The 15,948-nt window shown below is 43.7% G+C and overlaps 1 protein-coding gene across 1 annotated transcript in view; it reads left to right on the top strand.

Moving 5' to 3' along the window:
* The window catches only part of EME2 (essential meiotic structure-specific endonuclease subunit 2), a 36,543-nt gene that overhangs the window by 2,106 nt on the left and 18,489 nt on the right, over window positions 1–15,948 (top strand). The window contains 2 exon segments of the mRNA XM_044979892.1: window positions 2,957–3,039; window positions 7,894–7,986. Of these exon segments, the coding sequence (XP_044835827.1) occupies window positions 2,957–3,039; window positions 7,894–7,986 (176 nt within the window).

Below are 15,948 nucleotides of genomic sequence, written 5' to 3'. Positions count from 1 at the left end.
CAGTTCTTTGTTAATGTCACCTTTGCTGGAATTCACTTGTTTGTTTGTGTGTTTTGGCATTTAAAATTTCAAGTGTTACAGCTTGTTCAAGTTCATACAACTAAACACACTGTCAAAGTGTGTCTTGCTGCAGTAGTGCTTGAGTTAGCAAGAAGATAGAGATAAATTCAAGTTAGTTTGACTGCATTTTTAGATTCTCAGGACATCAGCCAGTGTGACTCTGATCTAGTTTCAGTGCATGGGGATTCCATGCTACTGGGTAAGTAGTTAATGTTCTTTCCCCCAAAACTGGCCATTACTGGGCACAGACTATTAAAAAGACAGGGAAGAAAATGTAAGTTTCAGAGCTGATTGCCTGTGTTATATCTTATTTAGAGTCCACATCTGGGAACACTTCCAAGATAATTGTAGATAACTCTCTGTCTGGAAATGTTAGCTCCTGACATGCCAGGCCAGACCATCCTCTGGGATTGCACATCTTGGGCCCAGTCCTACTCCCAGTATCTCAGAGGATAGTACCTTTCAGCTAGTTTCTGTTTCCAGCAATGTTATCTTAGACCAAGCACTGCACAGTATATTCAGAGAGCTCTACAGGTGCCTGTTTTCTGGGTGTAATACTGATTTTCGAAGCATTTCATGAGGATTTAACAAAGTTCATCCACTTGCATTGGCATTTAAAGGGTTAAATAAGCTATCTTGTTTGGGAGGCAGTGAATTAAAATGTGAAGCCATTATGGACACAGGATCATAGAAAATAGAGATGGCAATGACTTATGAGGTGCCCATCCTCCTGCCTGCGGTAGTAAAAAGTCTTATCTTATTTTAGCTTTACAGATTGTCACAGTATTGACTATTGTTGTGCCGATTGCCATTCTCCACCCCAGAATTGGGTGCATTTCATTTTCTGTAGGTATGTATACAGAGCTCAATACTGAAATATTAGTCCGGTTGAGTGGGGCAACTTTTGTGAGTTAAGGCTTGCAGATGTAGCATGGTTCAGAAGAAACAAATTGAATGTGATAATTGTAACTGTATCATAATACATAAGCACAAGGGGCCAAATTAAGGTTGCACAGACATTTCCTAACTTTTGAGAGCTTCACTTTGCAATTTTAACATTTTTTAAATTGAGGGTTTTAAATGTAAATTCTTATGTTTTTTCTAAAAATTAAAAAACAAAAATTCCATCCTGTAAACCATATTGACTCCCCACAACATCATCAGCATCAGAGTTTTAGATCCACTGCACAGTGCTCTACTAGTTAAGAGTAACTGTATATTCTGTGTGGACTCGCAAAGTGGGTCTCCATCCTCCTCTACTAGGCAGTGGGTTTCACAGGTATTTTCTGGAGAGTAGAGGATTGGTGAGATTCAGGAATAATAAATTCAACTCCAGGTTCTGTAGGAGAGCATTCTCTAGTGGTTATGCTTTAGTGGTAACTCTTCTGCCCGTGTCTCCTCCAACTTTTTTCTGTTAACCCTTTCCAACTCCTGCCCCTTTCTCCCCCTGATGCTATTCCTCCCAGCTCCTGCCTGTTTCCCCCCATCTTCAGCCAATATCCCCCATGCTCCTATCTTCCCCTCCTCTGCTCCTGCCTCTGTCCTCCCCACCCTTCTTGTTCCTCACCCCTCTGCATTAGAGTCAAGTGGCTTTCTCCCCTTCCTCTTTGGTGCCTGGCTGCCAACAGGGGGGACACTGAGGGCACAGGAAAAACAGGGCTCGGTTCCTGTGGCACAGTGTCCCACAGCAATTGCAGGGAAGGTCTTGGTCAGCCACAGGAGGGAGCATGCTCAGTTGTTCCACAGGGATGGCATGTGAATAGCTCAGTGGCCATGTAGGAACAGTGAGGAGATGAAGCATGCTCAGGGTAGATGGAATCTTTGGAAATACTTAGGTGCCAAACTCAGACATGTCTCTACTGAGCATGTGCTAATTGTGACTTTTTGGAGGCTTATTACTTGGCCAAATTGGGTGAGTTTTCACAGGGATAGCAAAAGGTATATCCCTGACACCTAGGGTAACACTCCTACCAAATTTCAAGTCTCTGTGATGAAGGATGGGGGCATAAGAGCTTCTCAATGAAAATAGTTATACGAAAATTTCTAACATGGATAAACAATGTATTTTTCCCTAGTCTCGTTCTTGGAAATGGCTGAACCATTTTTGCTGAAACTTCCCATATAAAGTCAGCCTGAGACAGGCTTCAGGTGTAGAAAATTTCTTGCCTGTATGATTTAAGTTTGGCAAAGTTATAAACAACTGTAAACAGGGTCTTCTAATGGAAAGAGTAATGCAACGTTAATTATAGATGTCCCTACTTGTGCTGATCGTAATTAACAGTGTGTTGTAAATTTCCCTGAGATAATCAGGTGACATGCAGCATGCTGTATTCAGACACCTGCTATTCAATATTCAGGCTTGAAATAATCATAAGAACGTCTATACTGGGTCAGACCAAAGGTCCGTCTAGCCCAATATCCTGCCTTCCAACAGTGGCCAATCCCAGGTGCCCCAGAGGGAATGAACAGAACAGGTAATCATCAAGTGATCCATTCCTCGTCACCCATTCCCAGCTTCTGGACACCATCGCTACCCATCCTGGCTAATAGCTACTGATGGACCTATCCTCCATGAATTTATCTAGTTCTTTCTTGAACCCCGTTATAGTCTTGGCCTTCACAACATCCTTTGGTGAAGAGTTCCACAAGTTAACTGTGCATTGTGTGAAGAAATACTTCCTTTTGTTTGTTTTAAACCTGTTGCCTATTAATTTAGTTTGGTGACCCCTAGTTCTTGTGTTATAAGAAGGAGTAAATAACACTTCCTTATTTACTTCCTCTACATTAGTCATGATTTTATATCAATCATTTCTCTTCTTTGTGTGGGTTTTAGTTGCTATTTATTACCACTCCCTTTCCTCCCCTAATGTCTGGCCTGTTCTCTCTCTCCCTTCAGGTCTACTAGAAGATCCTGGATCAGATGCTTTGATGGAAGCTTTTTGTTCCTTGGAATGTAAATACTACATTGAGTCTCAGGAAGTGCCTTGCAGCATAACTTGGAGGAGAAACACTCCTAACAGTTTCTCCAGTACTTGATTATCTGATTCCAATTTGTCCTCTCTTCCCTGAGGGGCCTCCTCATATGCCTTATACATTTAAACTGGCAACAGCTATGCTGTGGGAAAGGAGCTTTGAATTGCATTAGTTATTAGTGCTGACATTTCCAGTAGCCTTTCTAGGCAGGGCAATGGTGTCATCAGCCTCAGATATATAAGTTCTATGTGACCACTGTTAGTTCAGGGAATGGAGTTGAGTTTGATTGTCCTATAGTTTATTTCAAAGTGAGTGACTTTCATGCAACTGGGTGTCATTGTCTCAAGCACGTACACATCCAGGATGGATTGTCAGGGCTTGGCTACACTGGAGAGTTGCAGCGCTGGTGGAGGCTTTACAGCGCTGCAACTTAGTAACTGTCCACACCTGCAAGGCACATCCAGCACTGCAACTCCCTGGCTGCAGCGCTGGCTGTACACCTGGTCTGCTTGGGGTATAATGAGTGCAGCGCTGGTGATGCAGTGCTGCTCGTCAAGTGTGGCCACACACCAGCGCTGTTATTGGCCTCCAGGGTATTAGGAGATATCCCAGAATGCTTTTAACTAAATTACTCTCTTTGTTTTGTTATGATGCCTCTCTTTGTTTTGTTGTGAACTCGGGGCTCCGGGAGCTGCTTATCTAAAAAACAAACACAGCTCTTGTTTGCTGTGATCAATCTGTAACTGACTGTGAACAATCAATTGAGATAGCCCACTACCTTGCTGTGAATGAGGCAGGCAGGGGGATGAGTGTTTGCTTGAGGAGAGAAACAGTGCGGGGAGGGGGAGAAAGGGAGTCCGTTGGAGCAGCTGCTTATCTGGTCTGCAGGCTATTTGCAGTTAAGAGTAAATGAGGGGTCGAGGAAATTTTCAGATTTTGCAAGGCAGGGAGCTGAAGTATCGGCTCCAAAAATCCACTCTCTCTCTCTCTCCCCGCTCCCTGTCACACTCCACCCCACCCCCCTCTTTTGAAAAGCACGTTGCTGCCACTTGAACGCTGGGATAGCTGCCCATAATGCACCACTCCCAACAGCGCTGCAAATGCTGCAAATGTGGCCACACTGCAGCGCTGGTAGCTGTCAGTGTGGCCACACTGCAGCGCTGTCCCTACACAGCTGTACGAAGACAGCTTTAACTCCCAGCGCTGCACATAGGGCTTGGCTACACTTGCAAGTTGCAGCGCTGGTAGAGGCTTTCCAGCGCTGCAATTAGTAACCGTCCACACCTGCAAGGCACATCCAGCGCTGCAACTCCCTGGCTGCAGTGCTGGCTGTACACCTGGTCAGGTTGGGGTGTAGCGATTGCAGCGCTGGTGATCTAGCGCTGCTCATCAAGTGTGGACACACACCAGCGCTTTTATTGGCCTCCAGGAAATAAGGAGATATCCCAGAATGCTTTTAACTAAATTACTCTCTTTGTTTTGTTATGCAGCCTCTCTTTGTTTTGTTGTGAACTCCGATCGGAGCTCCGTTGAACTGCTTATCTAAAAAAACAAACACTGATCACAGCAAACAGGAGCTATCTGTACCTGGCTGTGAACGATCAAATGAGAGGCAGGGAGTGAATGTATGCTTGACAGAGAAACAGCGTTGGATGCAGGCTGTTTGCAATTAAGACTAAGGGTTTGTGAACATTTTGTGATTTTTTCAATCCAGGAAGCTAACACACAGTGTTGGCTCCAAAAATCCACTCTCTATCTTCCCCGCTCCCTGTCACAGTACACCACCCTCCACCCCCCTCTTTTGAAAAGCACGTTGTTGCCACTTGAATGCTGGGATAGCTGCCCATAATGCAGCACTCCCAACAGCGCTGCAAATGCGGCCACACACCAGCGCTGGTAGCTGTGAGTGTGGCCACACACCAGCGCTGTTCCTGCACAGCTGCATGACCAGCGCTGTAACTCCCAGCGCTGCAACTTTCAAGTGTAGCCAAGCCCTAAGTGTAGCCATACCCTCAGTCTCTACAGCAACCAGGATGGAGGTCAGAGTGAGTCATTGATTGTGGAGAGGTTTCATATAGCTAGTTGAAAAAGATTTCTAAAATAAATTCTGTGTCTGCAAAGCATCCTTGATGGCTGCTATGGATGTGAACTGCATTGCTGGGGAAGACAGAGTGGGCCAGCAGCAGGTTCCCTTGCTGCTGAATGAAGCCTTTGAGCTCTTTAGAAAATCCTGTGGCTGTTTCTGAACACAGGCTGATGGAAATCCTAGGGTGTGAAGTTACCCTCTCTCTGATGCCAAATGTCACCATAGCAGGAGATGGGGAACCTTGCAAATAAACTGTAATGATCAGTACAGTGGCATTGTTCTCTCCCGTGTCCCATTGCAAGGATTTCAGGTTGGTGAGTTGAGGTCAGTCTTGTACTTGGATGACTGGTTGTCTGAGAATATGAACAAGAGGCTGCTAGGCAGCCTTCTAACTCCACATTCTACAGGCCATTATCCTCTGATCCCACTGATGATTACCAAAAGAAACTACACCATCTGCTCAAGAAACAACCTGAAAAAGCACAGAAACAGATCTGTACAGACACATGCCTAGAACCCCAACCAGGGTTATTCTATTTGCTACCCAAGATCCATAAACCTGGAAATCCTGGATGCCCCATCATCTCAAGCATTGGCACCCTAACAGCAGGATTGTCTGGCTATGTGGACTCCCTCCTCAGGCCCTATGCTACAAGCACTCCCACCTATCTTCAAGACATCACTGACTTCCTGAGGAAACTACAATCCATCGGTGATTTTCCAGAAAACACCATCCTGGACTACAAGCCATCAGGAATAGTATCCCTGATAATATCACGGCAAACCTGATGGCTGAACTTTGTGACTTTGTCCTCACCCACAACTATTTCACATTTGGGGACAATATATACCTTAAAGTCAGCGGCACTGCTATGGGTACCCGCATGGCCCCACAGTATGCCAACATTTTTATGGCTGACTTAGAACAACGCTTCCTCAGCTCTTGTCCCCTAACGCCCCTACTCTACTTGCACTACATTGTTGACATCTTCATCATCTGGACCCACAGAAAAGAAGCCCTTGAAGAATTCCACCATGATTTTAAGAATTTCCATCCCACCATCAACCTCAGCCTAGACCAATCCACACAAGCAGTCCATTTCCTAGACACTACTGCGCTAATAAGCGATGGTCACATAAACACCACCCTATATCGGAAACCTACTGACCACTATACTTACCTACATGTCTCCAGCTTCCATCCCGGACATACCACACGATCCATTGTCTACAGCCAAGCTCTAAGATACAACTGCATTTGCTCCAATCCCTCAGACAGAGAAAAACACCTACAAGATCTCTATCAAGCATTCTTAAAACTACAATACCCACCTGCTGAAGTGAAAAAACAGATTGACAGAGCCAGAAGAGTACCCAGAAGCCACCTACTAGAGGACAGGCCCAACAAAGAAAATAACAGAACGCCACCTTCAGCCCCCAACTAAAACCTCTCCAGCGCATCATCAAAGATCTACAACCTATCCTGAAAGATGATCCCTCACTCTCATAGATCTTGGGAGACAGACCAGCCCTCGCTTACAGACAGCCCCCAAACCTGAAGTAAATACTCACCAGCAACCGCACACCATACAACATAAACACTAACCCAGGAACCTATTCTTGCAACAAAGCCCGATGCCAGCTCTGTCCACATATCTATTAAAGTGACACCATCATAGGACCTAATCACATCAGCCACACCATCAGGGGCTCGTTCACCTGCACATCTACCAACGTGATATATGCCATCATGTGCCAGCAATGCCCTTCTGCCATATACATTGGCCAAACCGGACAGTCTCCACGCAAAAGGATAAATGGATACCGATCTGACATCAGGAATCATAACATTCAAAAACCAGTGGGAGAACACTTCAACCTCTCTAACCACTCAGTGACAGACTTGAAGGTGGCAATTTTACAACAAAAAAACTTCAAAGATAGACTGCTGAACTTGAATTAATATGCAAATTAGATACAATTAACTTAGGTTTGAACAGAGACTGGGAATGGTTGGGCCATTACACTAATTGAATCTATTTCCCCATGTTAAGTATCCTCACACCTTCTATGAGTCATCTCGATTATCACTTCAAAAGTTTTTTTTTTCTCATGCTGATGATAGCTCATCTCAATTGATTGGCCTCTTACAGTTGGTATGGCTACTTCCACCTTTTCATGTTCTCTGTATGTATAAATATCTTCTTGCTGTATGTTCCAATCTATGCATCCAATAAAGTGGGCTGTAGCCCACGAAAGCTTATGCTCAAATAAATTTGTTAGTCTCTAAGGTGCCACAAGTACTCCTGTTCTTTTTGTGGATACAGACTAACACGGCTGCTACTCTGAAACCCTTAAATGTTGTGGGAGAAAAGCTGGCTGGTGCTGTGACCTAGTGATGTGGTGTGCAATCCAGATCCTTTTGCTTGCTTTCCCACCTTGATCTGGACCTTCCCTTCTGTGAATAACTGGCTGTTGTCCCCAATGAGCTGAATTAGGTGATGCTGTAACACACAGACTGCAGCACGGCCAAGTCCAGTTTGAACATCTCTTCCTAGGATGATGACTTTTGTAATTGTCCTGCTCTGTTCCTGCACCCTCAGTGCTCTGTATTTATGTGATCTGCCTTTTTATCAAGCCATTACCTCTTTCCATTCCAGATGGTATGACTGGGCTGAGACCCACCAACTATATTTCATTTTGAGCACATCCCAGTTTCAAAAAGTTAAAAACGATTGCCTATATCCCACAAGCAGTTGTTTTTGTTCCCCTAGGATGGTCCTCTGGTGAAGGCTGAAGAGGAAAATGAGGTGTTGGTGCTGGTAGATCCGAGGGACTTTCTCAAGCATCTCTTTTCTATAACTCAGGTAGTGTAAATCTCTGAACTTCTGTCTAAAGAGAAGTCTGGGGAGAGCTGCCTTTTAAAAGTAACGCAGGCAGAAGGGGGTTATTCCAGAACTGTATTACAGAATGCACAAATGTGAATGGAGAGAGCTGTCGGGTGGGATAGCCAGGGTGAATTTGATTTAAATCACTAGTCAGGAAGACTTGATTTAATCATGGATTTCTACATAAAAGTGCATTCTTGTTGGTGGTTATAACCTTAATACATATTCTTCACAACTCAGAGATAGATGTAGGTTTCATTTTTAGAAGGTACACACTATACATTTTAAAGTGATTTATTTTGAAAACTTTTCAGATTAGTTTTACAGCTATATCAGAAAATGAATGGTTGTTTGGTTATTTCATTTACCAAAGGTAATTGAAGCAGATATTTATGAAGTCATCGGGAGGTGTACTATCTCCAGTTCAACAGGTTAATCATTAATATTTGAAGGATTTTCTTGCCATGCTGTATAAGGAGGAGAACATCACTAGACAGATATTTAAATTGTTTTATTTAACTAAAACAACAATGTTATATATTCTGGATTTTTTTCTTCAACAGCAAACATATAATATTTTAACAAAACAAGCATATAAATTTTTTAATTAAAAAATTCAACGTTTTTTAAAATCAGGTATGTTTTTGTTAAAATTGTTTTTAATTAAAATAGTTAAATGAAATATTTAAAAAAAATTAAATTGACTGTGTCATCCAGGTCAACATGAGAAACTTAAAATATTGACTTCTGCAGCTAACTCAGTCGTCTTCACCTTCATTTTCCTGTTTGTTCATAATCTGGAAAAGAAAAACAAGCTTTCCTGCTTTTTCAGGTCCCAAACGATTTCTCAATTTGGAATGAATTAGTCCAAAGGAAGAAAATATTCTTTCTACACCGTTAGAAGAAGCTACTGCTGTTAAAAGTGAGATTACCACTTCAGCAGTCTCTGAATTAAAGTGCTTAAGTGACTTCCACAGTTCACTGGTGTGACTTTCTTTAAAACATCATCAGCAAACACATATCATAGAATCATAGAATCTCAGGGTTGGAAGGGACCTCAGGAGGTCATCTAGTCCAACCCCCTGCTCAAAGCAGGACCAAACCCAACTAAATCATCCCAGCCAGGGCTTTGTCAAGCCTGACCTTAAAAACCTCTAAGGAAGGAGATTCCACCACCTCCCTAGGTAACCCATTCCAGTACTTCACCACCCTACTAGTGAAAAAGTTTTTCCTAATGTCCAACCTAAACCTCGCCCTCTGCAACTTGAGACCATTACTCCTTGTTCTGTCATCTTCTGAGAACAGTCTAGATCCATCCTCTTTGGAACCCCCTTTCAGGTAGTTGAAAGCAGCTATCAAATCCCCCCTCATTCTTCTCTTCTGCAGACTAAACAATCCCAGTTCCCTCAGCCTCTCCTCATAAGTCATGTGCTCCAGCCCCCTAATCATTTTTGTTGCCCTCCGCTGGACTCTCTCCAATTTATCCACATCCTTCTTGTAGTGTGGGGCCCAAAACTGGACACAGTACTCAATATTAACAAGTCACCAGGACCAGATGGCATTCACCCAAGAGTTCTGAAAGAACTCAAATGTGAAGTTGCGGAACTATTAAGTAAGGTTTGTAACCTGTCCTTTAAATCGGCTTCGGTACCCAATGACTGGAAGTTAGCTAATGTAACGCCAATATTTAAAAAGGGCTCTAAGGGTGATCCCGGCAATTACAGACCGGTAAGTCTAACGTCGGTACCGGGCAAATTAGTTGAAACAATAGTTAAGAATAAAATTGTCAGACACCTAGAAAAACATAAACTGTTGATCAATAGTCAACATGGTTTCTGTAAAGGGAAATCGTGTCTTATTAATCTATTAGAGTTCTTTGAAGCGGTCAACAAACATGTGGACAAGGGGGATCCGGTGGACATAGTGTACTTAGATTTCCAGAAAGCCTTTGACAAGGTCCCTCACCAAAGACTCTTACGTAAATTAAGCTGTCATGGGATAAAAGGGAAGGTCCTTTCATGGATTGAGAACTGGTTAAAGGACAGGGAACAAAGGGTAGGAATTAATGGTAAATTCTCAGAATGGAGAGGGGTAACTAGTGGTGTTCCCCAAGGGTCAGTCCTAGGACCAATCCTATTCAATTTATTCATAAATGATCTGGAGAAAGGGGTAAACAGTGAGGTGGCAAAGTTTGCAGATGATACTAAGCTACTCAAGATAGTTAAGACCAAAGCAGATTGTGAAGAACTTCAAAAAGATCTCACAAAACTAAGTGATTGGGCAACAAAATGGCAAATGAAATTTAATGTGGATAAATGTAAAGTAATGCACATTGGAAAAAATAACCCCAACTATACATACAACATGATGGGGGCTAATTTAGCTACAACGAGTCAGGAAAAAGATCTTGGAGTCATCGTGGATAGTTCTCTGAAGATGTCCACGTAGTGTGCAGAGGCGGTCAAAAAAGCAAACAGGATGTTAGGAATCATTAAAAAGGGGATAGAAAATAAGACTGAGAATATATTATTGCCCTTATATAAATCCATGGTACGCCCACATCTCGAATACTGTGTACAGATGTGGTTTCCTCACCTCAAAAAACATATTCTAGCACCAGAAAAGGTTCAGAAAAGGGCAACTAAAATGATTAGGGGTTTGGAGAGGGTCCCATACGAGAAAAGATTAAAGAGGCTAGGACTCTTCAGCTTGGAAAAGAGAAGACTAAGGGGGGATATGATAGAGGTATATAAAATCATGAGTGATGTTGAGAAAGTGGATAAGGAAAAGTTATTTACTTATTCCCATAATACCAGAACTAGGGGGTCACCAAATGAAATTAATAGGCAGCAGGTTTAAAACAAATAAAAGGAAGTTCTTCTTCACGCAGCGCACAGTCAACTTGTGGAACTCCTTACCTGAGGAGGTTGTGAAGGATAGGACTATAACAATGTTTAAAAGGGGACTGGATAAATTCATGGTGGCTAAGTCCATAAATGGCTATTAGCCAGGATGGGTAAGAATGGTGTCCCTAGCCTCTGTTCGTCAGAGAATGGAGAGGGATGGCAGGAGAGAGATCACTTGATCATTGCCTGTTAGTTTCACTCCCTCTGGGGTACCTGGTGTTGGCCACTATCGGTAGACAGATACTGGGCTAGATGGACCTTTGGTCTGACCCGGTATGGCCATTCTTATGTTCTTATGTTAAATGAGGCCTCACCAGTGCTGAATAGAGGGGAATGATCACATCCCTTGATCTGCTGGAAATGCCCCTACTTATACAACCCAAAATGCCATTAGCCTTCTTGGCAACAAGGGCACACTGTTGACTCATATTCAGCTTTTCGTCCACCGTAACCCCTAGGTCCTTTTCTGCAGAATTGCTGCCCAGCCATTCGGTCCCTAGTCTGTAGCAGTGCATGGGATTCTTCCGTCCTAAGTGCAGGACTCTGCACTTGTCCTTGTTGAACCTCGTCATATTTCTTTTGGCCCAATCCTCTAATTTGTCTAGGTCCCTCTGTATCCTCTCCCTACCCTCCAGCGTATCAACCACTCCTCCCAGTTTAGTGTCATCTGCAAACTTGCTAAGGGTGCAGTCCACACCATCCTCCAGATCGTTAATGAAGATATTGAACAAAACCGGCCCCAGCACCAACACTTGGGGCACTCCACTTGATACCGGCTGCCAACTAGACATGGAACCATTGATCACTACCCGTTGAGCCCAACCATCTAGCCAGTTTTCTATCCACCTTACCGTCCATTCATCCAGCCCATATTTCTTTAACTTGCTGGCAAGAATACTGTGGGAGACTGTATCAAAAGCTTTGCTAAAGTCAAGAAATAGCACATCCACTGCTTTCCCCTCATCCACAGAGCCGGTTATCTCATCATAGAAGGCAATTAGGTTAGTCAGGCATGACTTGCCCTTGGTGAATCCATGCTGACTGTTCCTGATCACTTTCCCCTCCTTTAAGTGGTTCAGAATTGATTCCTTGAGGACCTGCTCCATGATTTTTCCAGGGACTGAGGTGAGACTGACTGGCCTGTAGTTCCCTGGATCTTCCTTCTTCCCTTTTTTAAAGATGGGGACTACATTAGCTTTTTTCCAGTCATCCGGGACCTCCCCTGATTGCCATGATTTTTCAAAGATAATGGCCAATGGCTCTGCAATCTCATCGGCCAACTCCTTTAGCACCGTCGGATGCAGTGCATCCAGCCCCATGGACTTGTGCTCGTCCAGCTTTTCTAAATAGTCCCGAACTATTTCTTTCTCCACAGAGAGCTGGTCACCTCCTCCCCATACCGTGCTGCAGAGTGCAGCTATCTGGGAGCTGAATGGTTCACTCTTAGCTCTGAAGTTTATTATAGTTGGCATTATGGAGGGTGTGACGGTGCCACCCATAAGGCTTTATGGAAATAGGCTTATGAAATATATATATATAACTAGAACGTGTTTTATGCTACATATGCCATGTAACATATTTCTGTAAAGGTCATGATCTACTGAATCTATTAATCCTATTTGTATGCATGTATCATTTTTGTATTCAAAGTTATGAATATTGGCTGCATAGTTGTTTGATTCTAAGTAGGCTGTAGTGAAGCAGTTGGTCAGCTTCCTGAGAAAAGACTATTCTCCGTAAGTGCCCAATCAAGAAACACTTAAGCCAACAATGAACTTGGAGACACCAATCCACATCTGGGCTTTCCCAGGAATGTGGCTTGGCTGGTAAGGAACAAAGGACATGTGACTTGCCCAGGTGACTCTGGACTTTGCAGAGGAGGGGGCCTTCACCCACAAGAGAAAGTCTATTTAAGCCCAGGGGAGACCCATCCATTTTGTCTTCAGCTGGCTAAAGAGAGCCTCTCCACCCCCAAAGATACCTGAAAGAAACTGGAACAAAGAATAGTGACTGCAAGGGGTGTGAGTGATTGCTGGACCCAGACTAAAAGGAGATTAGTCTGTAAAAGGAAGCATTCTGGAACTGGTGAGGATTTTATCAGTATTCAGTTGGATTAGACATAGACTGGCGTGTTTTATTTTATTTTACTTGGTAATTCACTTTGTTCTGTCTGTTACTACTTGGAACCACTTAAATCCTACTTTCTGTATTTAATAAAATCACTTTTTACTTATTAATTAACCCAGAGTATGTATTAATACCTGGTGGGGGGGCACAAACAGCTGTGCATATCTCTCTATCAGTGTTATAGAGGGCGAACAATTTATCAGTTTACCCTGTATAAGCTTTATACAGGGTAAAATGGATTTACTTGGGGTTTCGACCCCATTGGGAGTTGGGCATCTGAATGTTAAAGATAAGAACGCTTCTGTAAGCTGCTTTCAGTTAAGTCTGCAGCTTCGGGGCAAGACAGTGAGACCCTGGGTCTGTGTTGTAGCAGACAGGTGTGTCTGGCTCAGCAACACAGGGTGCTGGGGTCCTGAGTTGGCAGGGAAAGCAGAGGCAGAGGTAGTCTTGGCACATCACATGGCAGCTCCCAAGGGGGGTTCTGTGATCCAGAAGCAGAACTGCTTCCTAGCCATTCGGTCCCTAGTCTGTAACAGTGAATGGGATTCTTCCGTCCTAAGAGCAGGACTCTGCACTTGTCCTTGTTGAACCTCATCAGGTTTCTTTTGGCCCAATCCTCTAATTTGTCTAGGTCCCTCTGTATCCTATCCCTACCCTCCAGCGTATCTACCACTTCTACCAGTTTAGTGTCATCTGCAAACTTGCTGAGAGTGCAGTCCAAGCCATCCTCCAGATCATTAATAAAGATATTGAACAAAACCGGCCCTAGGACCAACCATTGGGGCACTCCGCTTGATACTGGCTGCCAACTAGACATCGAGCTGTTGATCACTACCCATTGAGCCTGATGATCTAGCCAGCTTTCTATCTACCTTATTGTCCATTCATCCAGCCCATACTTCTTTAACTTCATGGCAGGAATACTGTGCTAAAGTCAAGATATATCACATCCACCGCTTTCCCCATATCCACAGAGCCATTTATCTCATCATAGAAGGCAATCAGGTTGGTTAGGCATGGCTGTTCCTGATCACCTTCCTCTCCTCCAAGTTCTTTAAAATGGATTCCTTGAGGACCTGCTCCATGATTTTTCCAGGGACTGAGGTGAGACTAACTGGCCTGTAGTTGCCCGGATCCTCCGCCTTCCCTTTTTAAAAGATGGGCACTACATTAGCCTTTTTCCAGTCATCCGGGACCTCCCCCAATTGCCATGAGTTTTCAAATATAATGGCCAATGACTCTGCAATCACATCGCCAACTCCTTTAGCACCCTCGGATGCAGCACATCCGGCCCCATGGACTTGTGCTCGTCCAGTTTTTCTAAATAGTCCCAAACCACTTCTTTCTCCACAGAGGGCTGGTCACCTTTTCCCCATACTGTGCTGCCCTTGTCTGGGAGCTGACCTTGTTTGTGAAGACAGAGGCAAAAAAATCATTAAAAGCAGCAAAGAGTCCTGTGGCACCTTATAGACTAACAGATGTATTGGAGCATGAGCTTTCGTGGGTGAATACCCACTTTGTTGGATGCATGTAGTGGAAATTTCCAGAGGCAGGTATATATATGCAAGCAGGAATCAGGCTGGAGATACCAAGGTTAGTTCAATCAGGGAGGATGAGGCCCTCTTCTAGCAGTTGAGATGTGAACACCAAGGGAGGAGGAGAAGGACCTGAGAGTATTGGTTGATCACAGGATGACTATGAGCCGCCAATGTGATATGACTGTTAAAAAAGCTAATGTGGTTTTAGGATGCATCAGGCAAGGTATTTCCAGCAAAGATAAGGAGGTGTTAGTACCATTATACAAGGCACTGGTGAGACCTCATCTGGAATACTGTGTGCGGTTCTGGTCTCCCACGTTTAAGAAGGATGAACTCAAACTGGAACAAGTACAGAGAAGGGCTACTAGGATGATCCGAGGAATGGAAAACCTGTCTTATGAAAGGAGACTCATAGAACTTGGCTTGTTTAGCCTAACCAAAAGAAGGTTGAGGGGGGATATGATTGCTCTTTATAAATATATCAGAGGGATAAATATTAGGGAGGGAGAAGAATTATTTAAGCTTAGTACCAATGTGGACACAAGAACAAATGGATATAAACTGGACACTAGGAAGTTTAGACTTGAAATTAGACGAAGGTTTCTAACCATTAGAGGAGTGAAATTCTGGAACAGCCTTCCAAGGGGAGTAGTGGGGGCAAAAGACATATCTGGGTTTAAGACTAAGCTTGATAAGTTTATGGAGGGGATGGTATGATGGAATAGCCTAATCTTGGCAATTAATTTGGCAATTGATCTTTGATTATTAGCAGGTAAGTATGCCCAGTGGCCTGTGATGGGATGTTAGATGGGGTGGGATCTGAGTTACTACAGATAATTCTTTCCTGGGTGCTGGCTGGTGAGTCTTGCCCACATGCTCAGGGTTTAACTGATTACCATATTTGGGGTCGGGAAGGAATTTTCCTCCAGGGCAGATTGGCAGAGGCCCTGGAGGTTTTTCGCCTTCCTCTGCAGCATGGGGCATGGGTCACTTGCTGGAGGATTCTCTGCAGCTTGAGGTCTTCAAACCACAATTTGAGGACTTCAATAACTCAGTCATAGGTTAGGGGTTTGTTACAGGAGTGGGTGGGTGAGATTCTGTGGCCTGCATTGTGCAGGAGGTCAGACTAGAAGATCATAATGGTCCCTTCTGACCTTGAAGTCTATGAGTCTATGAGTAAAAACTGCTTTTGTAGTTGGCTAGCCATTCACAAATTGAGTACATTAGCTTTTTCCACATCCTCTGTCACTAGGTTGCCTTCCTCATTCAGTAAGGGGCCCACATTTTCCTTGACTTTCTTCTTGTTGCTAACATACCTGAAGAAACCCTTCTTGTTACTCTTAACATCTCTTGCTAGCTGCAACTCCAAG

The sequence above is a fragment of the Mauremys mutica genome, chromosome 11 (assembly GCF_020497125.1).
Source record: "Mauremys mutica isolate MM-2020 ecotype Southern chromosome 11, ASM2049712v1, whole genome shotgun sequence".
In the NCBI taxonomy this organism is placed as follows: domain Eukaryota; kingdom Metazoa; phylum Chordata; order Testudines; family Geoemydidae; genus Mauremys; species Mauremys mutica.
Note: the sequence above shows the minus strand (reverse complement) of the source record. Positions and strands in the feature narration are given on the sequence as shown.